Source organism: Aegilops tauschii, chromosome 5 (genome assembly GCF_002575655.3).
Source record: "Aegilops tauschii subsp. strangulata cultivar AL8/78 chromosome 5, Aet v6.0, whole genome shotgun sequence".
NCBI lineage: Eukaryota > Viridiplantae > Streptophyta > Magnoliopsida > Poales > Poaceae > Aegilops > Aegilops tauschii.
The window spans coordinates 565,833,805-565,861,188 of record NC_053039.3 but is presented as its reverse complement, the minus strand read 5'-3'; the positions used below and the strand labels follow the sequence as shown (position 1 = coordinate 565,861,188).

The following is a 27,384-nucleotide window of genomic DNA, read 5'->3' as shown; positions in this document are numbered from 1 at the left end:
ATGGTTCGAGAAGATGCGGGCCGACATGCTCAAATTCGACGAGTGATCTATGACGGCGAGCGCCATCCTTTTTTTTATGCCGGCAGGTGTGTTGGCATGACAATGGGGCCGCGATGGCATGGTCGAACTCAAGTCACATCTCTTTTTTGTGTGCTGGCATGTGAGCCGGCCGCTGGCGAGTGCTCCGGCATGAACTGTGTGGTGATATTTTGAAGCCGACATTGTATGTCGGCGCTGGCATGGTGCCGGCATGAGACATGGCCGCTGGCATGATCTATAGTCGCGGGCTTTTTTAAAAATTGTGTGCGGACATGAAATGGGTCGGCGCGTTGGACGCATTGCCGACCCAAATCTAAAACAGAGTGGACGCCGGGCGGGCGGCCGATCCAAACGGACAAAAGCACCGTCCATTTGGGTCAGCCCGTTGGATTTGATCTTAATAATGTGATATTCATAGTAAATAAGCTCTTATTTTGTTGCGTGGGAAAAACAGAAGAGGAATCGTGGCATTCGCTGCTCTAGCTTTACTGCAGGAGCGGCTGGCTTGCGGTGCGACGTTGGATGGCCTGGCCAGTGGCCAGGTCAGGTCAATTCAGGCCGGACAAGGCCAGCTAGGAAACAGCCAGTGCAGCGCGGACCAAGCAAGAAAGAAAGCCACGACGAAAACGGTAGTAGTAGTAGCACCGCCACGCAACCTCCGGCCCTGCTCCTTGAGGTTACATTACATGGGTGTCAGAACCGACCTTTACTCCTCTGCTCTCTCCTTCCTTTCCACCGTCGTCACGTCCGGCCGGCAGGCGCCCACGCCCTGCACGGCTACACCCCCTCGTACTCCTACTACAAGCTACTAGTGTACGTCGTCACGTCGTCACTTCACTTCAATGCCCTTGCCTTTACTCCGTGCTTCCACTGCATTCCAGCCCAACCAGTGCCATGTCCTCGTACGCCACCACCACCACGACATCAAGGCCATTCAAACCTCACCATCAGAAACAAGATCACAAGAGAACGTGCAAGAATATATCATCATAAAGACCACCAAATGCAGTAATCAAAGAATCACATGCCATATGGCTTGAATCTTCATCACCATCACTCACTCACTCGTCGATATTATAAATATATATCGAGAAAAACCATGGTCGTTCGTACAAAACTGTTTGTATGTATGTACAGAGTAACAGAATCTCAGACACCATGAGGAACTGTCAACCTACCACGAATATGTATGTACATTTTTTTTGGGTCTGCTGCTGCTGCTGCTGCTTGCTGTCGACGCCTCGCCACGGCGTCTTATTGTCCGAGTCTAGCACTCGTATAAAAAATAACTCCACGCACCCAGCCCACGCTGGATCATGATAATGATGATCGGCTGCTGCTCTTGGTAAACCCGGGGGGATCATCATTATTCAGTCGTCGGTCAGAAGAAATTGACCTGCCGGATGGGCGCCGGCGCCAGCGACCGCTTCTCCATGAGGTTAGGCTGCAGAGGGAACAGCCCGAACGGAGAAGAGCCCCGGAATCCTCCTCCTCCTCCGGCAGCTGGCAGCGTGGCGGCTTGGCTGAGTAAAGCAAGAAACAATGGAGGCAATGATGAGTGGAGTGGCAATGGAATCTGGTCAGTTCCTAGTACGCATTTGTGGATTTAGATATGTGAGCTGCTTACCTGTCAACCATGTACGCCTGTTGCCAGGATGGCATGGCCGGGGCTTCCCCCAAGGGGCGATGCGATGATGCCATGAGTGGCCACAGCCCTGCTTTCACAAAACAAACAACCCACGTCTCAGCAACACGGAACCATGATTGATTCTATCATACCAATGATTACAAAGCATCTAAACATTTCAGGAAAGTTTGATTAGTTTAGTCAAGTGTGTATATATGACTTTGGCGGTTTCTTATAATGGGAAATCAAACAGATTAGTTACTGAATCTGAAATTCCTATTCATATTGTTTACACTTATATCTGTGTGAAGTGGTTCACAAATATTCAATAGATGATGCACTTGGTTGTGGTACCCTATGCATATATTTGTACGCAACAGATAGAAAACACTTCTAAAATCAAGATTTAATAACAGAGGAAAACCATGTACCTGGCTGTACAGGAGGATTCCCATAACCTGGGTATAGAAGATTTTCCTGCATGTTAGGACAACAAAAGTTTAGCTTGCTTAAACACTCGATTTTCACTCGAATATGCAACTCCCATGTCACAAAGAGTAACTCTCACCTCTTCTCTATGTTCTGGAACATGCTTACCAAGATCTACAAGAAAGGAAAACAATATAGAAGATAAGTCAGAGGAAACAACACATTAAGCACATGATAATTTTTTTAGCTTTGAAAAGAAAAATCTGTCGAATGAATGCATTTAAGCTGTTTCAACATCAATTTGTTTATATCTCACGGCATTAACAGAACATATTCACTGCCCTCACAGAACATGAGTTAGTCCAGCATAATATCTTATCCCGTTTTGCTGTACAGAAACTCTTAAGCCAGTAATCATCATGTTCTGACTAGTAGTATAACACATTTGTTTCCAGCTAATACAATACGGTTTCACCTATTAACACCCAAGAGCAACACTACAGGAGTGCAGGTTAAGGTATTCCTTCCAAGTTTCATGTGCAGGTTCATTACTGTTTTCGAACAATGGTACACACAAGATAATAACCCAAGGAATTCAACAGGAGTGAAATATTTTGGCACCTGATACAGAGCTTGGCTTTAGGCTGAGAGTTAGATCAAGGTCATCAGATTCTTTACCAAAACACCAAAGGTCCAGTTCCAACCTTGGTGTTGCTCCTACAAAAGGAAGTGGGAGCTCGATCAGAAAAACCATAATGTAATAGATTTTCGTACTAACTTCCTAGCAAACGAATTGTGATTAGATAACTCACTAGGCTCATTCATCTTTGAGTAGGAAGCATCCTGGAGAGGTCTTGGTACCCACTTGCGCACCTAGACCACTCAAAAGTCTAAGGTACAGAGAAAAGCAAAGCAAAGTACCCGTAGACAACTCAATGTGGAGATAATTACATTAAAGAATGGATGTTGTAGTGCTTGCTCAGCAGTTGGCCTTCTTCGTGGATCCCAAGAGCAAAGTTGCTATTAAAATGATGAGAAAAGAGTAGCAGGTTAATGAGGAAAATTATTACCACATAAATAACATCAAGGACAAAAGCTGGATTATTCACAGCATTCAAACTCATAGCTATCACAATCTATGTAACAATGCAATATAGATTACAGAGAAACATCATGACAGAAGTCTTAGTACTGATACTTATACGCCAGGTGTAAGTAGAATGAACGGACATCAACTGGGGCATCTACAATTTTACACGCGCAAAGGACAACTTTGCCCCAAGACCAGGAAAAAAACAGTGGTTCTTTGCCATACCTTGATCAAGTCTAAAGCTTCCAGGGAAGCATTAGGAATAAGCTCCCACAGATTTCTTGGCGGAATCTTTGGAACAGATGATAAGTATTAGTGCCACAAAAGCATTTCATCCAATGAATGTAGACAGAACTCATTTTCACCTGAAAAAACTGGAAGCTACTTGAACGAGGCAGGTTCATTCCCTCTGGCCAGAGGGAGTGATCTGGGGTCCCAAGCACAGCGCATATCTTGTATAGCTGATCTGTCTCACTATGATAAAATAAAATATTAGAAAGGTAGAGCGATAGAGGTCAGTGTAATATAAAGAGAGATACAAGTAATCTGGTCTGGATTTATGCTATGAAAAGTAGAGGTCAATACATACGTTTCACCAGGAAAAAGTGGAGACAGTGTAAAAAGCTCAGCCAGAATTGCACCAATGGCCCACATGTCTGTGATAGAACACATTTATTATTAATGACGATATCATTCAGGCACAAAGGCTCATAAGGGGAAGCTATAATGACAGTATGACACAAGAAGATTAAACGAACAAATGATCTCATATGCAGAAATTTGACAAGGTGTCATTTATTTCTCGTGTTAGATGGAATTTACTATGTGTTAAGACACTTAGAAAGTGAGAAAGAATCAACAAAATATAAGCAGTAAGTGTAAATAAATGAAAATAATCTACAGTATAAACAGAATCCTTTTTATGCATAGAAACTTAAACCAATGACAGAAACATCACCTATAGAAGGTGTGTAAGCTGAAGCTTGCAGCAGCACCTCTGGAGCCCGGTACCTTGAAAATAAGAGGTAAGGTTTAGGTGCAAACCCAATACAGTAACATGGCCTTTTCATACAAGAAACTCACCATCTGGTAGAGACATAATCTGTGTAAGGAGGACTGGAACATACTTCTCTTGCCAACCCAAAGTCGGCAATTTTAACAATACCATTTGTCACCAGAAGATTTTCTGAAAGAACAGAATTAGCCTTAGATTATAGTCACTTTACTGGTATAGAGGCAGCATTATTCAAACAGAATATAGTCCACCAAATTACCAGGTTTCAGGTCACGATGAAAATATCCATTATTATGCATGTACACAAGGCCTTGCAGTATTTGGAGCATAAACTTCCGTATCTCTTCTTCAGAGAAAGGAGCACTCCTTTCCCTTATAACATCGTATAAATTACAGTCCTGTAAAGGATAAATCAGTTACATTTTAGTAAAAAAAGTCCAAGAGAGGAAAACAAGTTTAAAAACTTGAAAGGCCCAGCCAACATAAGATGAATTTCTCACGTACAAATTAAGAAATGTGAACCCAAGTAAATAGAGTGACGTTAATGATCCAACCAGTGAATAACATTCTTAACTAATCTAATGGCCATGCTAACGAGCATACACACTACAAGACTAGTGATTTTCGCTGAGATACATGTAGGTACAACCATATACAAGAACATAGCGGAGCGCAGATAAGAATTGCTAGTAATGTTTTGCTTCCATGAGTTAAACAGTAAAACAGGTGCCAAGAATAATGTAATACCATGTGTTCAAAAATGAAGAACAACTCATGATTTTCCATCGTCACCTCCTTCAATTGCACTATGTTAGGGTGATTTAGTTTCTGGAGGGCCTGCACAAGGATGGTTCTCCATTAACACAAAAAGCAAAACAGTGTGGTTTGATCAGATACGATGATATACCCATTACTGAGGAATATTACCTTTACTTCTCGCAGACTGATGCACTCTTCCCAGTGGTAAAACTTTCTCTTCATCTTTTTAACAGCAACCTGAATGTAGTAAAAAAATAAATTAAAATTGCTAATCTCTGATGGTTACAAGCATAAGGGCCAGTTCTTTTGGTGGCTTCTAGAATAAGCTGCAATAAGCTGCCCCCTACCCAGCTTATTTTAGAAGCCCAAACAAATTTATTTTTTTAGAAGCCTAGTAGTTAAGACTTGACTAGTAGGCTTCTAAAAAGAAAATTTTGGTTGGGCTTCTAGAATAAGCTGGGTAGGGGGCAGCTTATTCTAGAAGCCCAAAAAAGCTAGCAAAAGGCCCTAAAAGTCACAGGATAGATAAAGAGAAGAAAAATGAGGCTAATATAGAATTTACAAGAGAGCAGAGTCCCTTGACAAGGATGCACTTACAATTTCATTTGTTTCTATATTGTAAGCCCTAAAAACGTTTCCACAAGTCCCATCACCAATCTCCCTTATTACTTTATACCTGCAAAAATTCAGAAGCCTCGTCAAGAACTGTTCATGCGGCGCAAAATTTATAATGGGCAAAATTAATTGCAGCTCACCTTTCCATGGTCGTTAACTTCACTGACAGAGGCTTCAGCAGGAATCACTGAACAGTAACAAAACCGAGCACTGTGGAACCCGCACCACCTTTGAAACTCATCACGGTAGTAGGTTCGCTCGTGCAGGGTTGCATAAGAAGAAGAAAGGTCCAAACGGGGGTGTCAGAGCATGAATGGTTATGCATCATTATTTGCACAACTGACATGCTTGTTGCGGCTCCAGTAAAACTCAGCAACGCATCATCCAATGCATCGGCGTGGATACGCTGAAGCCATCTTCAGATCCCCCCAGCACGTTCATCGAAAGATCTGCGAGAGATAAAAGAGCTTTTGCCTCAGTATCTGACTCTCAAGACTGAAGACAAAACTGCATCCCTTAGCGAGCAATATAACCATGCTGCCATGGATGAACAGATGCAGCTAAGAAAGTAAAGTAAATCGAGCACACAAATAAAGATACGTTCTAATGGCGGCAGTTTATCCTTTTTGGAGCCAGCAGAGTTTCTGTGTTAGATATCATCAATCACCAACAGACTTGACAGAAGCGACTAACCATTTCCCAACCAACTGAAGTCGTAACAAAGAAACACGTGATGGACGCAACAAATAAAGGATGGAACAGTGGCCACTATGAGACAAAAGTGAAACGGATCCTCGAAAAACAAATCAAACTACGCACTCATCAAAACAAAATCAACAAAATAATGGTGGAGATGACTTCCGCGCGAAGGGTACTACAAATCCACGCGCCATGAACAGTCATTCTGGCGCAGGGGGGGCCAGAGATCTACTCTGGAAGATTCGAGGAGAAGGCAACGAATTAGGTACCAACCAACACATTTAAAACAGGCAGAGCCGCGGAAGGATGATACAGACGCAGAGATATATTACCCTCTCCATAATTCGCGGCGGGATCAGTTGAATCGCAGCGAAATCCCCAAACCGAAGGCCGAGGCGGAGGGAGCCAAACGAGGCAAACTCTAAGAAACCCATGGAGTAGATCACAGCGATTAAACGCCGCGGGATCGCAACCGAAAAGCTCTGGCGCGGACGCCACATTCTCCCATTCCGCACGCCATCCCGAGGATTGCAACCAGAAGGAAACACAAAAAAAAATCCCCAACTCGGCCGAAAAACCGATCTGAACTGGAGCAGCGCCAGAAATTAATCAAACCGAAACGCAACCTGCACTATTCCACCTCTATAGAGAGGATTCGCAGCGGAAACCCCTGAAAAAAATCGCGCAATCCCCGCACCCGCAGGGTAGAAACTCAATTCGCCTCGGACGATGATTCGGGGCGGAGGAACAACAACACGCGGTGGGACCTCCTAAATCACGGAGGAAGACGGCCGGGGACAGGGAGAGGAGGAGGGGGGAGGGGAGGGGAATTCACCATGATCGGCGGCAGCATTTGCGGGGGAGCCGCGGCGGAGGGAGCCTCCCGTGTGGGGATCGCGGGCGGGCGAGGCTTGGGAGGGAAGGGAAGGGGCGATAAACTTGGCGAGGTGGGGAAACGAAACGAGGGGCGAGGCGAGCTGGGCTGGGGAGGAGGAAAAAAAGGGAGAGGAGAAGATATCGCGACGCGGCAGTGCGAGCCGGGGGCGACGCGCGGGCAATGACTTTTCTGCCCACCCGTGGCGCGAGGAATTGCGGGCGGAGCCGGCGCGGCTCGTGGCGGGGGGCGGGCCGAGCGGATAAGCGCGCCGGGGGTAAGAGGGTCATTTTCTCGGTGGGGCCCGTGCGCCCGCCCGCGCTGCCGCCCGCTAGGTGCACCAACCGGCCAGCCGTGGACGCCCAAGGGAAAAGGGGCAGCGAGCGAGCGAGCTGGTTTGAAAATGTCGTGCCGATGCCGTGCCGTCGCGCTTCGGCGTCGTGCGCTTGAGCGACCCGTGGATGACGCGGCGGAGTGAATGCACGCGCGATCCGTGGGGGATTTTCATGGGGGGCTCGATTTGATTTGGTTTGATTCGGTTTGCTTCGGTTTGATTCGAATTCCACGGATGCCGTGTGTGTTTCCTCCAAGCACGCACATGGCCAAGGTAGTGGTCAGTACGCCGGAGCGAGGCCACCGCACTTTTCCAATCTATCTGGATGACGATGAGGATGACAAGACGGTGCATGCTATTGTCCAGCTGGAGGACAACAATAAGGGCAAGGGTCCCCGCCGATGCAAGCGCCTCCAGGGTTGTCGGGCGAAGATTTGAAGCTATTGTGTAAGATTAACCCCCAATCCCCATTCCCCTTGTACTCAATTCAGACCGGAACCCTAAAATTCATCGCTACTTAGTACTCAGGAAGAAGTTCTGATCAATCCAATGGCTATTTACCCCGATTCCCCATTCCCTTGTAATGCAGATGGATTACGCGGACCGAATCTAAACGTGGATCGAATGCGAAATAGTAAGTGAGGAGGTGAAAATAGGGCTTACCACCATTGTCGAAGTGATACGGGTGATGTTGCTGATGCCGGTGATGGAGGACGGTGGTCGCCTTGTTGTTCTCCAATTCGTTGATCGCCGTCGCCGGTGTGAGAGTGAGAGAGTGGAGGGGGGGGGGGGGGGGGGGAGAGCGGCGAGTGTAATTATTGTCGACGCTTCGGGAAACAACGCGACTTCTCGAGTGTGGTTCCTTGCGTGCAGTCGTCGCAGCCCACGTGCATCCCGCGGGCCTGGCCGTGTAAAAAACCGTCGATTTGGACGTTCCTAGCGGGCCTAACTGGGAGGTACTTTAAACATCGTGCGATGGAGGCTCAACAGTGAACATAGGTAACCAAACATGCAGTTTTCTTTCTGTGCGGGCCTGATTAAGCCTAATGCAAGCAACCAAACACGCCCTTGGTCATCGCATGTGCACCAATTTGTTTGTACAGGCCGGAAGGTTGTACAATGCAAGTTGCTTAGGAAGGTGCCTGATAAAATGAATCGATTCCTCCATGAACTTCTTTTCAAGAATGAATCGATTCTTAAGCCCTGGGTGCATCTTCATGGTAGGATACATAATTAAGCATCTGTCCTTTGTTATAAGCATAAGCAATTGGTGCTTACACAAAAGCACACGCTCTTGTTAGAAGATGCACGGTGATTACCACGACCTGACTTAGCCGAGCAGATTGTAGCTCCACTGCACGAGCGAGGGTTCTTAAATCGGCTGGGCAGTTTCGCTCTTGGTTTCTCGGAATAATCTCGCCGGATGCACGGTTTGCTTCCCTGGGCTGTTCGCTTGCATCGAGATCTTGCTCTGTGATTTCACATCAGGACCGTGTATATGCTCTGCGTGAAGAAATTTACTACTGCTGTTTCGTCAACCGTTGGATTATGTAACAGGCAGACAAGAGGTGCAAGGAGAACCACAAATATGCCACGGCATATTCCGTCGCCAAAGGGAGGGACCAAAATTCGCGCTGCGGGCGTCTATGGAAACACATTTGAAAATAGTAATAATAAATAAGACAAAGGTAATATAGCGTCTGTCGATCGCTTAGGCAGAAACGTCTGGGTGGTGTAGTTGGTTATCACGTTAGTCTCACACACTAAAGGTCCCCAGTTCGAACCTGGGCTCAGACACTGTTTTTTGGCGCTTACTTTTTTGTGTTGGTTTTCACATTTTATTACATATAGATATATTTGTTTTAGTTCCAGTATATTTTGCTTCATTTTTTTTACTTCCATTTGATTTTGCTTCACATTCAACAGATTGCTAAGGCTTCCTTTTTTTTCTTTTTCAAATTTTGTGTTGGTTTGTATATTTAACGTACACATATATTTGTTTCAACGCTGTCCGAACGCCTTTGCAGCCTGCACCTGATCACAAATCTTGCTGGGCGAATGTATGACTTGCTGAGTGCCGCCCCCAAAGGGTCCATATGTGCTTTGTGCCTTTATCCACAGTCTCCAGGACGGTTCCATTTGCAATTTTGCATAGAGCAAATGAGCAAATCGGCAATTGCCATGTCCTCCACCTCCTAGATATCCAGATCCGTGGCCGTGGTGATCAAAGAGCATATTAGAGGAAACGAAGGCAGTCGCAACGCCGAATGGCCGCTTTTCTTCCATATGAATGCTGCAGCTCATTGCGCAACAACTTGAGAAGCAGACGTCGTCAGTTTTTTCAGTCCCCGCCTGCCCTGCCAAAACATGTGGCCAGGGCCGTACCTCACAAAACCGGGGCCCTGTGCGAAATCAAAATTTAGGTGCATTTAAAAATGTCAATCAAAATATTTTTATTAATCATTCCGGTCATATATTAATATTGCTTTTTCAAAGGACTAAAACAACTTGGAATAACTGGGCCTGAACGAAACAACTCAACGAATATGAATCAGCCTCTAGGAAAAGACCCCAGTTCATTGCTCTCTTTCGAGGAAAATATGAAATCACTAGCGGAGAATTAAGGAGGCGATAAAGATTTAATTTATTGTCATTTTAATCTGATCCGAAAGTAAAAGAGTTCCGGGATTAAAAATAATGTTCATGATTTTGAAAAATATTCATGTATTAAAAAAATGATCTTAGATTGTCCAAAAAATGATCCGGGAATCAAAAAGTGTTCGTGGTTTCAAAAAATGTTCGTGTATCCTGAAAATGGTCATGATTTAAAAAATATGTTTGTGAATTCCGGGAAATGTTCAATATTTTGCGGATTCTTTTAACTTAAAAAAAATGTTCATCTATTTTGAGAAGGTTCATAAAATCAGAAAATGTTCACGGATTTAATACATTTCATGTATTAAAAAATCACAATTCCAAACATATTCAAGGTTTCAAATATGTTTATAATTTATCTATTTTGGAAAATTTTAAAAATATTCACAAAATGTAAAAGGAATAAAAGGAAAAAATATAAAAAGAAAAGAAAAGGAAGAAAAACAGGTTTAGGGAAGGTTGGTTCTAGAACCTTCCCAAAACCCATGGATAAAACCCAAAATGGGCCAACCCATACAACATCGAAGCCAACTGGGGGTACGCGTTTCATCGCCATCCCTTGTGGTACACGGGGAATAGGATCTGCGCCTAAGCAGCGCCTTAAGCGACACCCATAAACCGATATCCTTGGCGAATGCCCATTTAACACTCCCTATGCTTGCTCGCCTCGCTCTCGCTAGCTGCCTTGTTCCATTTTATTTTTTTTAACCAGTTGACTCAGTCCCTTAAAGATTGACCATAGATCCTGGACCGTTGACTTGTAGAAAAAAGTTAACAAGTTTCAAGAATGTTCATTGATCTGGAAAACTTTTACGGATTTGAAAAAGTCTATTTTTTTGAAAAGGTTCATGAATTTGATAAAAAAAAATCATAATTGAAATATATTCATGAATTTGTAAAAAAACTTAAGGACTAGAAAATGTTTGTGGATTTGAGAAATGTTCAAGAATAATAAAAACAAAAAATCCAAAAGGAAGGAAAAAAAGCCGGTAGAAAACCGGAGCTTAAAAACATAGGGGAAAATGAAGAAAAGCTTCTAGTATTTTTTTCGTTGAGGAATGCTTCTAGTAGCTTCCACAACCGGAATTAGCAGATCGCTATATGGACCGGTCCAAATAGGGACCCGTGTGCGCGCCATGTTTAAAAACAACCAAGATAGCTAGAGCCCACACTCATGAGCATATGGGTCGGCCCAGCTGCATTTTGTTTTCAAATGCTTAACTTCTGGCTCTGCGACCGTTGATCCCTGACCTGCGATTGTTGATTATTTCTAAAATAAAAAGTTTCACAAAAAGGGAAAAAATTCAAAAAAATAATTAAAAGAAGTTCAACAAATTCGGAAAAAGTTCAAAATTTTGAGAAAACTGGAAGAATTTTAAAATGTTTATGACTTGGAAAGTTCATAATTTGAAATAAGTTGGTGAAAATAATGAAAAACCTTCGTGAATTTGAAAAATAGTTCACATGATTTGAAAAAAGTTCAAGGATTTGAAAAAAATTAACAAAATTTTGGAAAGTTTCATGAATTCGTTAAAAGTTCACGAATTTAATAAAAATCATAAAAGAAAAACATTAGTAAAATGAATAAAATTAGGAAAATAAAATAAAAAATGAAACTGAAAAAAAAAGAAACCCAACAAAGCCTATGCTAGGGAAAAGCAGAAGAAAAACCACACAGAAGTCCATGAGAATAATCATTGGAAGATTCTATGGAAAAACTATTGAAAAAAGTCCTACATGGGCCATTTACACACACGTGCACCAACGGTCGGATTTTAAACACACGTGATAACTCTGCTTGGGCTCAAGCAAAGCTGACTCAACCAATCGTGAAAGAGATTTTCTCTCATTGCCTTCACTAGAAGACATAGGATTTTATGTTGAGCATCACGTTGGTTTCTTACTTTGTTGCACCTTGACCCTGTGTAACGGTACGGTGCTTCCTGTGACTGAAGAAAGAAAAAAATGAAACTATCAAAAGACTATGTCTTCGCGTTTCATTGTCTTCAAGCAAAGGTCTTCACACACCATGATTAAACCAAATCTCGAGGTACTTCTATCTATGTTATCCTGTGTACACTCGCAACACATTAATCTCTCAACTAAGTTTATCGTTAATACTCCAAAACCAACAAGGAGTGGCACTAGATACACTTACATGGATCTCCATGGATCCAGTCTTTGTTCGTCTTTACTCGTGTGTTTACAGGTTGGATCCTTCCGATCTACGTTTTCTTCATCAACGACGATTGCTATTCTGGTGCACCGTCCTATGAGGCCTTAGCACGATAACATTCCGATCATCTACTACAACATGTTTTCTCAACTCTGATGAAAGAGGGACGACGTAACGCCCCGAGTCCGATGCGCCAGGTGTCTCCCAGTTATTCGCCGTCATTGCCATGTCATTTGCTTGCGTGTTGCATCTTTCCATGTTTTCAAAACTTGCATCCGGTTATTCTCTCCGTTGTCCGTTTCGGAATCTGACACTCTCATATGCACCCGCCACACCTCCCAGATCTTGTTTCATTAGCGGGAGAAAAACGTTCTCAGAATGGGACGAGATTTGTTGAGTGGCCTTGGTATATCATTGGTAGACCGCCTGTCAAATTTCGTTCCATTTGGAGGTTGTTTGATGCCACAACGGTTAACCGCGTTAACCGAAGTCCTCCTTCTCTTTGCAGCCCAGCACCCCTCCACAACAGCCCATTAGCCCATCTAAACCCCCTCCATGCTCTCCGCCGTGGATCACGATCGTGTGGGCAAAAACCGCACCTCAATAGCCCTCTCCTAGCTCCCTCTATTTATATAAACACACCCCCCGTCCAAATCTGAGGCAAACTTCATCCCTAACCCTAATCTCCTCTAAATCCGCGCCACCCCAGCCCCTCCTCGCCGCGCCGGACACGTCCGCCGCCGCAGGCCCGGACCAACCGGGGCTTGCCACGTCAGCATGCGCCGCCGCCCCTTGTGCTGGCCCGCCGAAGCCCATCGCGGGCCTGCCCGGGCCCGGATCTGCGCCGCCGCCGCCCGCGGGACCTCGCCGCCCAAGTTCCGCGACTCCGCCGCCGTGTGCCCTCGCCACCCGGTGCCGCGCCTCGCCTCCGCCGCCTTGCCAACTCCGGCGCCTCGCCGTCGCCGCCGCAGCCTCCCCCCGCGCCTCGGCTCGCCGGAGACGCCGCCTCCTCACGCCTCGACGTCCGCCGCCGCCGGATCCCGGTCGGATCCGCTGCGCCCTCGCCGGATCCAACCTCCCCTCGTCCCCGGCGACCTCTCCAGTCATCTCCGCGCCGCCCAATTGCCGGAGGAGCTCGCCAGCCGCCGTTGACTTTTTCCCTCGAGGTTGAATTCCTCACTAAGTCCCAGTTTTTTTTCATCTCATGTGTGCATCTTTGACCTACCATAACTTCATGCATATTCCTCCGATTTTCATGTCTAATATGTTAAATTGTTCATCTCTGAATGCTCTACATGGTTGTGTAGTTTACTTGCATGTTACTGACCATCTTGATGCCTTGATCCTCGTTGCAAAAGTGCTAAATGTTATAATCTGCTGGAGATTGTTGTAACTTGCTGTTTTGTCTTTTTCATAGCATTTTGTTTGTCTATCTTTTGAGCATCATGTCTACATGTTTTAGAAGCATATTCATGCCACTTTACAATGGTATAATCCATGTATTTTTATGTGCCCTGGGGTGACTAGCACAAGCTTGCAAATTAGGGTACTTGCTGTTGCCGATTTCAGTGACTTAGTGATTTCTGATTTCTGCTAAGTCTGAATCTGCTACATTATGTTGCCATGTTAACTTGTTGCTACAAGTGTATCCATGCATAATCTGGAGATGCTCAGTAAGGATGTTGTGTAGATCTTGTTATGCTCTATCCATCCACGCCTTTGTTTTGCATTTATAGCCTACTGTAGCTTGTTGTTATCATGCTCTCAAATTGCTAAATATTGTTGCTGTCAATCTGTCAACAGTAAGTTCATTCTTGCCATGTGAATAGCTAGTGTTCTATGCATCCTATGACCATGTTCTTGCCATGAGTAGCTCACAAATATGCCTTCTTGCTGTTGGTTATATTCACTTGCCATGATATGCTTTATGTTGAGTTAACCGAGCTCACAAACATGTCTACTTGTCGCTATTTTTGCCATATCCAGTAAATTCTACCAAGTCTGAAAACTGTTATCGTTTGCATTCTTGCCATTATGTTTTGGGCATATTCTAGTGGTTTCTAGTAGTAGCTCAGTGATCATGTTTTGTAGTGCTTGACATGTACATGATTTCCATGCCATATGATGCCATGATATGTTCCTGTAGCATATACTTTTGTTGTCTCAAAGTATGCAGCATGAATATGTTTTTCACAAAGTCTGAGAATCTGTTATGACTTGCTTACTTGTCTTGATGATTGCCATTGATTTAGATGTTATATGGAGATGCTTAGTAATCATGTTTTGCCATGCTTAACCTGTACTTCAATGTCATGCTTTTGCTTGTTATGCTTACACTGTAGCATGTTTGTTTCATGCCTTCAACATGTCAACATGTTATTTTCGCTCACATGTATGCCCTGTTTTCCACTAAGTCATAATCTGTGTTATAAAGTTGCTTTTTGCATTGATCATGTTGGTTTAATCCTGATGCCTATGAACCTGAACCTTGATGTTATTTGAATCATGTAATCTGTACTTTGAGTGCCTATCAAGTTTGTGTCGGTATGTTTCCTGTAGCATGTTGTTTCCTTGATTGCAAAGTGTTTAGTTGCTGTTTTGGATAGATTGTGTTTGAAACTTGTATTGAGTGTGTGTGCTGAACCGTTGCTCCGTTTTAAGCATGCTCTACATGAAACTTGCTTGGTTTTGCATGTAGTTTTATCTTGCCTTGTTGCATCCTTGGTTTGAGCATATGTGCTTGATGTTTGAATGCATTTTGCATCAATGCCATGTTTAATTTGTTATGCTCATATCTTCTAGGCCGTAGCTCCGAATTAAATGGACTTTATATGTAACTTGACTAGAAAGACGCATAGATCATCATGGTGCACTTTAACTTGCTGTTTAACAACTTCAACATAATGTGTTATTCAGACCTGGACCAATTTCGAAATTTGCATATGGGGACTTACCGGAATTGTTGTATGTTGATCCCGACCTCATTTAAACTTGCTTTGGTGTGTTGTTCTTGTATGCATTATCTCTTGCCATGAGTAGAATCACATAGCCTTGTCATGCATCATACTTGGTTGAGCATCATGTTATGTTTATGTGTTGTGTGTTTACCATGTTGTTTGCTTCTTTCCGGTTGTGCCCCTTCTCGATAGTTCCAGTTTCGTTGCGACTGTGAGGATCCGTTTGACTATGACCGTTCGTCTTCTTCATGGACTCGTTATTATTCCTAGCGGGATTTCAAGCAAGATGACCGTCACCTTGGATCTCACTACTATCTTTGCTATGCTAGTTGTCTCGATGCTATCGCTATGTCGCGCTACCTACCACTTGTTTATCAAGCCTCCCAAATTGCCATGACAGCCTCTAACCTTTTCACCCTTCCTAGCAAACCGTTGTTTGGCTATGTTACCGCTTTGCTCAGCCCCTCTTATAGCGTTACTGAAGGAAATATGCCCTAGAGGCAATAATAAAGTATTATATATTTCCTTATATCATGATAAATGTTTATTATTCATGCTAGAATTGTATTAACCGGAAACATAATACATGTGTGAATACATAGACAAACAGAGTGTCACTAGTTTGCCTCTACTTGACTAGCTCGTTAATCAAAGATGGTTCTGTTTCCTAGCCATAGACATGAGTTGTCATTTGATTAACGAGATCACCTCATTAGGAGAATGACGTGATTGACTTGACCCATTCCGTTAGCTTAGCACCCGATCGTTTAGTATGTTGCTATTGCTTTCTTCATGACTTATACATGTTCCTCTGACTATGAGATTATGCAACTCCCGTTTACCGGAGTAACACTTTGTGTGCTACCAAACATCACAACGTAAATGGGTGATTATAAAGGTGCTCTACAGGTGTCTCCAAAGGTACTTGTTGGGTTGGCGTATTTCGAGATTAGGATTTGTCACTCCGATTGTCGGAGAGGTATCTCTGGGCCCACTCGGTAATGCACATCACTATAAGCCTTGCAAGCATTGTGACTAATGAGTTAGTTGCGGGATGATGTATTACGGAACGAGTAAAGAGACTTGCCAGTAACGAGATTGAACTAGGTATCGAGATACAGACGATCAAATCTCGGGCAAGTAACATACCGGTGACAAAGGGAACAACGTATGTTGTTATGCGGTCTGACTGATAAAGATCTTCGTAGAATATGTGGGAGCCAATATGGGCATCCAGGTCCCGCTATTGGTTATTGACCGGAGACATGTCTCGGTCATGTCTACATAGTTCTCGAACCCGTAGGGTCCGCACGCTTAACGTTACGATGACAGTTTTATTGAGTTTTGATGTACCGAAGGAGTTCGGAGTCCCGGATGAGATCGGGGATATGACGAGGAGTCTCGAAATGGTCGAGACGTAAAGATCGATATATTGGACGACTATATTCGGACTTCGGAAAGGTTCCGAGTGATTCGGGTATTTTTCGGAGTACCGGAGAGTTACGGGAATACGTATTGGGCCTTATTGGGCCATACGGGAAAGAAGGAAAAGGGCCTCAAGGGTGGCCGCACCCCTCCCCTTGGTCTGGTCCGAATTGGACTAGGGAAGGGGGGCGCCCCCTTCCTTCCTTCTCTTTTTCCCTTCCTCTTTTCCTATTCCTTATGGGAGGTGGAATCCTACTAGGACTAGGGAGTCCTAGTAGGACTCCACACTTGCTGCGCCCCCTCCTAGGGCCGGCCTCCTCCTCCCTTGCTCCTTTATATACGGGGGCAGGGGGCACCCCATGGACACAACAATTGATCCTTGAGATCTCTTAGCCGTGTGCGGTGCCCTCCTCCACCATATTACACCTCGATAATACCGTTGCGGAGCTTAGGCGAAGCCCTGCATCGGTGGAACATCATCATCGTCACCACACCGTCGTGCTGACGAAACTCTCCCTCAACACTCGGCTGGATCGGAGTTCGAGGGACGTCATCGAGTTGAACGGTGTAGAACTCGGAGGTGCCGTGCGTTCGGTACTTGATCGGTCGGATCGTGAAGACGAACGACTACATCAACCGCGTTGTTATAACGCTTCCGCTGTCGGTCTACGAGGGTACGTGGACAACACTCTCCCCTCTCGTTGCTATGCATCACCATGATCTTGCGTGTGCGTAGGAATTTTTTTGAAATTACTACGTTCCCCAACAGTGGCATCCGAGCCAGGTTTTATGCGTTGATGCTATGCACGAGTAGAACACAAGTGAGTTGTGGGCGATATAAGTCATACTGCTTACCAGCATGTCATACTTTGGTTCAGCGGTATTGTGAGATGAAGCGGCCCGGACCGACATTACGCGTACGCTTACGCGAGACTGGTTTCACCGTTTGGAGCACTCGTTGCTTAAAGGTGACTGGCGGGTGTCTATCTCTCTCACTTTAGTTGAACCGAGTGTGGCTACGCCCGGTCCTTGCGAAGGTTAAAACAGCACCAACTTGACAAACTATCGTTGTGGTTTTGATGCGTAGGTAAGAACGGTTCTTGCTAAGCCCGTAGCAGCCACGTAAAACTTGCAACAACAAAGTAGAGGACGTCTAACTTGTTTTTGCAGGGCATGTTGTGATGTGATATGGTCAAGACATGATGTGATATAATGTGTTGTATGAGATGATCATGTTTTGTAACCGAGTTATCGGCAACTGGCAGGAGCCATATGGTTGTCGCTTTATTGTATGAGATGCAATCGCCATGTAATAGTTTTACTTTATCACTAAACGGTAGCGATAGTCGTAAAAGCAATAAGTTGGCGAGACGACAACGATGCTACGATGAAGATCAAGGTGTCGCGCCGGTGACGATGGTGATCATGACGGTGCTTCGGAGATGGAGATCACGAGCACGGTGCTTCGGAGATGGAGATCACAAGCACAAGATGATGATGGCCATATCATATCACTTATATTGATTGCATGTGATGTTAATCCTTTATGCATCTTATCTTGCTTTGATTGACGGTAGCATTATAAGATGATCTCTCACTAAATTTCAAGATAAAAGTGTTCTCCCTGAGTATGCACCGTTGCAAAAGTTCTTCGTGCTGAGACACCACGTGTTAATCGGGTGTGATAGGCTCTACGTTCAAATACAACGGGTGCAAAACAGTTGCACACGCGGAATACTCAGGTTAAACTTGACGAGCCTAGCATATACAGATATGGCCTCGGAACACAGAGACCGAAAGGTCGAGCGTGAATCATATAGTAGATATGATCAACATAGTGATGTTCACCATTGAAACTACTCCATCTCACGTGTTAATCGGACATGGTTTAGTTGCTTTGGATCACGTAATCACTTAGATGATTAGAGGGATGTCTATCTAAGTGGGAGTTCTTAAGTAATATGATTAATTGAACTTAAATTTATCATGAACTTAGTCCTGATAGTATTTTGCAAATTATGTTGTAGATCAATAGCTCGCGTTGTTGCTTCCCTGTGTTTATTTTTGATATGTTCCTAGAGAAAAATTATGTTGAAAAATGTTAGTAGCAAAGATGCGGATTGGATCCGTGATCTGAGGATTATCCTCATTGCTGCACAGAAAAATTATGTCCTTGATGCACCGCTAGGTGACAGACCTATTGCAGGAGCAGATGCAGACGTTATGAACGTTTGGCTAGCTCAATATGATGACTACTTGATAGTTTAGTGCACCATGCTTAACGGCTTAGAATCGGGACTTCAAAGACGTTTGAACGTCATGGACCATATAAGATGTTCCAGGAGTTGAAGTTAATATTTCAAGCAAATACCCGAGTTGAGAGATATGAAGTCTCCAACAAGTTCTATGGCTAAAAGATGGAGGAGAATCGCTCAACTAGTGAGCATGTGCTCAGATTGTCTAGGTACTACAATCGCTTGAATCAAGTGGGAGTTAATCTTCCAGATAAAATAGTGATTGACAGAATTCTCTAGTCACCATCACCAAGTTAGTAGAACTTCGTGATGAACTATACTATGCAAGGGATGACGAAAGTAATTCCCGAGCTCTTCGTGATGCTGAAATCGACGAAGGTAGAAATCAAGAAAAACATCAAGTGTTGATGGTTAACAAGACAAGTAGTTTCAAGAAAAGGGCAAAGGGAAGAAGGGGAACTTCAAAAAGAAGGGCAAGCAAGTTGCTACTCAAGTGAAGAAGCCCAAGTCTGTACCTAAGCCTGAGACTAAGTGCTTCTACTGCAAAGGGACTGGTCACTGGAGGCGGAACTGCCCCAAGTATTTGGTGGATAAGAAGGATGGCAAAGTGAACAAAGGTATATTGGATATACATGTTATTGATGTGTACTTACTAGTGTTTATAGCAACCCCTCGGTATTTGATACTGGTTTAGTTGCTAAAGTACTAACTCGAAACGGGAGTTGCAGAATAAACAGAGACTAGTAAAAAGGCGAGGTGACGATGTGTGTTGGAAGTAGTTCCAAGATTGATATGATCATCATCGCACACTCCCTGTACTTTCGGGATTAGTGTTGAAACTAAATAAGTGTTATTTAGTGTTTACGTTGAGCATGAATATGATTTGATCATGTTTATTGCAATACGGTTATTCATTTAAGTTAGAGAACAATTGTTGTTCTGTTTACATGAATAAAAACCTTTTATGGTCATACACACCAACAAAAATGATTTGTTGGATCTCGATCGTAGTGATACACATATTCATAATATTGAAGCCAAAAGATGCAAAGTTAATAATGATAGTGCAACTTATTTGTGGCACTGCTGTTTAGGTCATATTGGTGTAAAGCGCATGAAGAAACTCCATACTGATGGGATTTTGGAATCACTTGATTATGAATCACTTGATGCTTGCGAACCGTGCCTCATGGGCAAGATGACTGAAACGCCGTTCTCCGGAACTATGGAGAGAGCAACAGATTTGTTGGAAATCATACATATAGATGTATGTGGTCCGATGAATATTGAGGCTCGTAGCAGGTATCGTTATTTTCTGACCTTCACAGATGATTTGAGCAGATATGGGTATATCTACTTGATGAAACACAAGTATGAAACATTTGAAAAGTTCAAAGAATTTCAGAGTGAAAGTGGAGAATCATCGTAACAAGAAAATAAAAGTTTCTACGATATGATCGCAGAGGTAAAATATTTGAGTTACGAGTTTGGCCTTCAGTTAAAATAATGTGAAATAGTTTCACTACTCACGCCACCTGGAACACCACAGTGTAATGGTGTGTCCGAACATCGTAACAGTACTTTATTAGATATAGTGCGATATATGATGTCTCTTACCGATCTATCACTATCGTTTTGGGGGTTAAGCATTAGAGTCAGCTACATTCACGTTAAATAGGGCACCATCTAAATCCGTTGAGACGACATCTTATGAACTGTGGTTTGGCAAGAAACCAAAGTTGTCGTTTCTTAAAGTTTGGGGTTGCGATGCTTATGTGAAAAAGTTTCATCCTGATAAGCTCAAACCCAAATCGGAGAAATGTGTCTTCATAGGATACCCAAAGGAGACAGTTGGGTACACCTTCTATCACAGATCCGAAGGCAAGACATTCGTTGCTTAGTATGGATCCTTTCTAGAGAAGGAGTTTCTCTCGAAAGAAGTGAGTGGGAGGAAAGTAGAACTTGATGAGGTAACTGTACCTGCTCCCTTATTGGAAAATAGTTCATCACAGAAATCTGTTCCTGTGACTCCTACACCAATTAGTGAGGAAGTTAATGATGATGATCATGTAACTTCAGATCAAGTTACTACCAAACCTCGTAGGTAAACCAGAGTAAGATCCGCACCAGAGTGGTACGGTAATCCTGTTCTGGATGTTATGTTACTAGACCATGACGAACCTACGAACTATGAAGAAGCGATGGTGAGCCCAGATTCCGCAAAATGGCTTGAAGCCATGAAATCTGAGATGAGATCCATGTATGAAGAACAAAGTATGGACTTTGGTTGACTTGCCCGATGATCGGTGAGCCATTGAGATTAAATGGATCTTCAAGAGGAAGACGGACGCTGATAGTAGTGTTACTATCTACAAAGCTAGAATTGTCGCAAAAGGTTTTCGACAAGTTTAAGGTGTTGACTACGATGAGAGTTTCTCACTCGTATCTATGCTTAAGTCTGTCTGAATCATGTTAGCAATTGCCGCATTTTATGAAATCTGGCAAATGGTAAACAAAACTGCATTCCTTAATGGATTTATTAAAGAAGAGTTGTATATGATGCAACCAGAAGGTTTTGTCAATCCTAAAGGTGCTAACAAAATATGCAAGCTCCAGCGATCCATCTATGGACTGGTCCAAGCATCTCGGAGTTGGAATATACACTTTGATAAGTTGATCAAAGGATACAGTTTTATACAGACTTGCGGTGAAGCCTGTATTTACAAGAAAGTGAGTGGGAGCACTACAGCATTTCTGATAAGTATATGTGAATGACATATTGTTGATCGGAAATAATGTAGAATTATTCTGCAAAGCATAAAGGAGTGTTTGAAAGAAGTTTTTCAAAGAAAGACCTCGGTGAAGTTGCTTACATATTGAGCATCAAGATCTATAGAGATAGATCAAGACGCTTGATAAGTTTTGTCAATGAGTACATACCTTAACAAGATTTTGAAGTAGTTCAAAATAGAACAGTCAAAGAAAGAGTTCTGCCTGTGTTACAAGGTGTGAAATTGAATAAGACTCAAAGCCCGACCACGACAGAAGATAGAAAGAGAATGAAAGTCATTCCCTATGCCTTGGCCATAGGTTCTATAAAGTATGCCATGCTGTGTACCAGATCTATTGTATACTCTACACTGATTTTGGCAAGGGAGTACAATAGTGATCTAGGAGTAGATCACTGGACAGCGGTCAAAATTATCCTTAGTGGAATAAGGAAATGTTTCTCGATTATGGAAGTGACAGAAGGTTCGTCGTAAAGAGTTACGTCGATGCAAGTTTTGACACTAAATCTAGATGACTCTAAGTCTCGGTCTAGATACATATTGAAAGTGGGAGCAATTAGCTAGAGTAGCTCCGTGCAGAGCATTGTAGACATAGAAATTTGCAAAATCCTTACGGATCTGAATGTGACAGACCCGTTGACTAAAATTATCTCACAATCAAAACATGATCACACCTTAGTACTCTTTGGGTGTTAATCACATAGCGATGTGAACTAGATTATTGACTCTAGTAAACCCTTTGAGTGCTGGTCACATAGAGATGTGAACTATGGGTGTTAATCACATGGTGATGTGAATTATTGATGTTAAATCACATGGCGATGTGAACTAGATTATTGACTCTAGTGCAAGTGGGAGACTGAAGGAAATATGCCCTAGAGGCAATAATAAAGTATTATATATTTCCTTATATCATGATAAATGTTTATTATTCATGCTAGAATTGTATTAACCGGAAACATAATACATGTGTGAATACATAGACAAACAGAGTGTCACTAGTATGCCTCTACTTGACTAGCTCGTTAATCAAAGATGGTTATGTTTCCTAGCCATAGACATGAGTTGTCATTTGATGAACGAGATCACCTCATTAGGAGAATGACGTGATTGACTTGACCCATTCCGTTAGCTTAGCACCCGATCGTTTAGTATGTTGCTATTGCTTTCTTCATGACTTATACATGTTCCTCTGACTATGATATTATGCAACTCCCATTTACCGGAGGAACACTTTGTGTGCTACCAAACGTCACAACGTAAATGGGTGATTATAAAGGTGCTCTACAGGTGTCTCCAAAGGTACTTGTTGGGTTGGCGTATTTTGAGATTAGGATTTGTCACTCCGATTGTCGGAGAGGTATCTCTGGGCCCACTCGATAATGCACATCACTATAAGCCTTGCAAGCATTGTGACTAATGAGTTAGTTGTGGGATGATGTATTACGGAATGAGTAAAGAGACTTGCCAGTAACGAGATTGAACTAGGTATCGAGATACCGACGATCAAATCTCGGGCAAGTAACATACCGGTGACAAAGGGAACAACGTATGTTGTTATGCGGTCTGACCGATAAAGATCTTCGTAGAATATGTGGGAGCCAATATGAGCATCCAGGTTCCGCTATTGGTTATTGACCGGAGACGTGTCTCGGTCATGTCTACATAGTTCTCGAACCCGTAGGGTCCGCACGCTTAACGTTACGATGACAGTTTTATTGAGTTTTGATGTACCGAAGGAGTTCGGAGTCCCGGATGAGATCGGGGATATGACGAGGAGTCTCGAAATGGTCGAGACATAAAGATCGATATATTGGACGACTATATTCGGACTTCGGAAAGGTTCCGAGTGATTCAGGTATTTTTCGGAGTACCGGAGAGTTACGGGAATACGTATTGGGCCTTATTGGGCCATACGGGAAAGAAGGAAAAGGGCCTCAAGGGTGGCCGCACCCCTCCCCTTGGTCTGGTCCGAATTGGACTAGGGAAGGGGGGCGCCCCCTTCCTTCCTTCTCTTTTTCCCTTCCTCTTTTCCTATTCCTTATGGGAGGTGGAATCCTACTAGGACTAGGGAGTCCTAGTAGGACTCCACACTTGGTGCGCCCTCTCCTAGGGCCGGCCTCCTCCTCCCTTGCTCCTTTATATACGGGGGCAGGGGGCACCCCATGGACACAACAATTGATCCTTGAGATCTCTTAGCCGTGTGCGGTGCCCTCCTCGACCATATTACACCTCGATAATACCGTTGCGGAGCTTAGGCGAAGCCCTGCGTCGGTGGAACATCATCATCATCACCACACCGTCGTGCTGACGAAACTCTCCCTCAACACTCGGCTGGATCGGAGTTTGAGGGACGTCATCGAGCTGAACGTGTGTAGAACTCGGAGGTGCCGTGCGTTCGGTACTTGATCGGTCGGATCGTGAAGATGAACGACTACATCAACCGCGTTGTTATAACGCTTCCGCTGTCGGTCTACGAGGGTACGTGGACAACACTCTCCCCTCTCGTTGCTATGCATCACCATGATCTTGCGTGTGCGTAGGAATTTTTTTGAAATTACTACGTTCCCCAACAGTTACTAGTTGCAGGTGCAGTTGCAGATTGTTCCATGTTGGGTCATGGATATCATGGGATATCACAATAGCTCTCATTTAAATAATGCATCTATATACTTGGTGAAGGGTGGAAGGCTCGGCCTTTTGCCTGGTGTTTTGTTCCACTCTTGCCGCCCTAGTTTCCGTCAACAGGTGTTATGTTCCTTGATTTTTGCGTCCCTAACACGGTGAGGGTTTATGGGCCCCTCTTGACAGTTCGCCTTGAATAAAACTCTTGCAGCAAGGCCCAACATTGGTTTTAAAATTTGTCGTAATAATATTGAACTAAATATAATTGGCATAGGGCGTCATGAACCCGAGGATTCTTTCTACATAAACAGGGGGGCCAGTGCTGATGGTGTTGGTCCCAAACGGGCAGCCTGAGGGGCCACCTCGGGGAAACTCGAGGGATGGTTTTACTCGCAGCTTGACCCATCCGTACGTGGCCTGAGACGAGATACGCGCGGCTACTATCAGGGTGTCGGCACGCTGGGAGGTCTTGCTGGATTTGTTTTACCATTGTCGAAATGTCTTGTGCACCGGGATTCCGAGTCTGATCGGAGGGTCCCGCGATGGAGGATTGTCTCCGCGGACCGTGAGCTTGTCATGTGCTAAGTTGGGACTGAAGGAAATATGCCCTAGAGGCAATAATAAAGTTATATTTATTTCCTTATATCATGATAAATGTTTATTATTCATGCTAGAATTGTATTAACCGGAAACATAATACATGTGTGAATACATAGACAAACATAGTGTCACTAGTATGCCTCTACTTGACTAGCTCGTTGATCAAAGATGATTAAGTTTCCTAGCCATTGACATGGGTTGTCATTTGATTAACGGGATCACATCATTAGGAGAACGATGTGATTGACTTGACCCATTCCGTTAGCTTAGCACTCGATCGTTTAGTATGTTGCTATTGCTTTCTTCATGACTTATACATGTTCCTATGACTATGAGATTATGCAACTCCCGTTTACCGGAGGAACACTTTGTGTGCTACCAAACGTCACAACGTAACTGGGTGATTATAAAGGTGCTCTACAGGTGTCTCCAAAGGTACTTGTTGGGTTGGCGTATTTCGAGATTAGGATTTGTCACTCCGATTGTCAGAGAGGTATCTCTGGGCCCTCTCGGTAATGCACATCACTTAAGCCTTGCAAGCATTGCAACTAATGAGTTTGTTGCGGGATGATGTATTACGGAACGAGTAAAGAGACTTGCCGGTAACGAGATTGAACTAGGTATTGAGATACCGACGATCGAATCTCAGGCAAGTAACATACCGATGACAAAGGGAACAACGTATGTTGTTATGCAGTCTGACCGATAAAGATCTTCGTAGAATATGTGGGAGCCAATATGAGCATCCAGGTTCCGCTATTGGTTATTGACCGGAGACGTGTCTCGGTCATGTCTACATAGTTCTCGAACCCGTAGGGTCCGCACGCTTAAAGTTCAATGATGGTTATATTATGAGTTTATGTGTTTTGATGTACCGAAGGTAGTTCGGAGTCCTGGATGAGATCGGGGACATGACGAGGAGTCTCGAAATGGTCGAGACGTAAAGATCGATATATTGGACGACTATATTCGGACTTCAGAAAGGTTCCGAGTGATTCGGGTATCTATCGGAGTACCGGAGAGTTACGGGAATTCGCCGGGGAGAAGTATTGAGCCTTATTGGGCCATATGGGAATAGAGGAGAGAGGCCAAAAGGAAGGAGGCGCGCACCCCCCCTCTGGTCCGAATTGGACAAGGGGTGCAGCCCCCTTTTCCTTCTCCCTCTCCCCCTCTTTCCTTCTCTCCTACTCCAACAAGGAAAGGAGGAGTCCTACTCGGTGGGAGTAGGACTCCCCCTTGGCGCGCCCTCCTCCTTGGCCAGCCGCCTCCCCCCTTGCTCCTTTATATACGGGGGCAGGGGGACACCCCATAGGTGCCCCCCTCCACCATAGTCCACCTCGATAATACTGTAGCGGTGCTTAGGCGAAGCCCTGCGTCGGTAGAACATCATCATCGTCACCACGCCGTCGTGCTGACGAAACTCCCTCAACTCGGCTGGATCGGAGTTCGAGGGACGTCATCGGGCTGAACGTGTGCTGAACTCGGAGGTGCCGTGCGTTCGGTACTTGATCGGTCGGATCGTGAAGACGTACGACTACATCAACCGCGTTGTGCTAACGCTTCTGCTTTCGGTCTACGAGGGTACGTAGACAACACTCTCCCCTCTCGTTGCTATGCATCACCATGATCTTGCATGTGCGTAGGAATTTTTTTGAAATTACTACATTCCCCAACAGTGGCATCCGAGCCTGGTTTTATGCGTTGATGTTATATGCACGAGTAGAACAGAAGTGAGTTGTGGGCGATATAAGTCATACTGCTTACCAGCATGTCATACTTGTAGGGTAACGCGACAGAAAACAAATTTTTTTCGACCTACGCACCAGCCCAGGACCACTATGGAGACTGCATACATGGTTTGATCTTTTTCGTTACCGACTCGTAGCGCAGCGGGAAGTAGAGTCGATGACGATCGGTGGTGCAGATCCCCGCAGCTAGGATTTACAACCTCCCAACCGCGAGGATGTATACCCTCATCTGCTCCTCAGACAGCCCTCCGGGAGGCGGTTGAACAGCCCCCCGGACGGTGTCGCGGACAGCCCTTCGGGAGGACCTTCGAAACTCGAACGGTCACTCGGACAGCCCTTCGGGAGGACCTTCGAAACTTGGACGGTCACACGGACAGCCCTTCGGGAGGCACTCACGAACTAAGACCGAAACTACGATCTCTCTACAGAGTTGCACACATACGGTGTCATCTATCCGGCAGGGCTTCGCCGTCCAGAACTAGTTCCCACCGGAACCCAGACAGCCCTTCGGCTCTACGAAACTGTTTCGCTGGGAGGGAGAGAGAAGCCAGATCATGCATGGCACTTGTATGTGAGAAGGGATCATCCTTTAGGCAGCCCCCTCCACCCCTATATATAGGCCAAGCCCAAGGGTGGCTTCTCCAAGAAGCCAAGGGGGGAAATACCAAAAAGG

General features: G+C 44.4%; 1 protein-coding gene and 1 non-coding gene across 3 annotated transcripts; one reads left to right on the top strand and one right to left on the bottom strand.

Annotated features, from left to right (window-relative positions):
- Positions 1-1,082: 1,082 nt before the first annotated feature.
- Positions 1,083-7,307, bottom strand: LOC109760773 (cyclin-dependent kinase F-3). 2 transcript variants are annotated; one of them, XM_020319588.4, is made up of 18 exons: positions 7,109-7,307; positions 5,715-6,023; positions 5,557-5,635; positions 5,128-5,196; positions 4,948-5,037; positions 4,460-4,598; positions 4,269-4,371; positions 4,144-4,196; positions 3,775-3,841; positions 3,551-3,659; positions 3,411-3,476; positions 3,047-3,115; positions 2,908-2,968; positions 2,717-2,812; positions 2,235-2,269; positions 2,098-2,143; positions 1,667-1,754; positions 1,083-1,562 (listed from the first exon to the last, which is right to left on the bottom strand). In XM_020319588.4, the coding sequence occupies exons 2-18, from the start codon at positions 5,720-5,722 to the stop codon at positions 1,421-1,423; spliced, it is 1,320 nt and encodes a 439-aa protein (XP_020175177.1). In that variant the 5' UTR covers positions 5,723-6,023; positions 7,109-7,307; the 3' UTR covers positions 1,083-1,420. The 2 variants fall into 2 exon arrangements, with proteins under 2 accessions (XP_020175177.1, XP_020175176.1); XM_020319587.4 differs by having other exon boundaries at positions 1,667-1,757; positions 7,109-7,302.
- A 1,897-nt stretch (positions 7,308-9,204) lies between these two features.
- On the top strand, positions 9,205-9,278 carry TRNAV-CAC (transfer RNA valine (anticodon CAC)). Its single transcript has one exon. It is a non-coding gene; the product is annotated as a tRNA-Val (tRNA).
- The last annotated feature ends 18,106 nt before the right edge of the window (positions 9,279-27,384 follow it).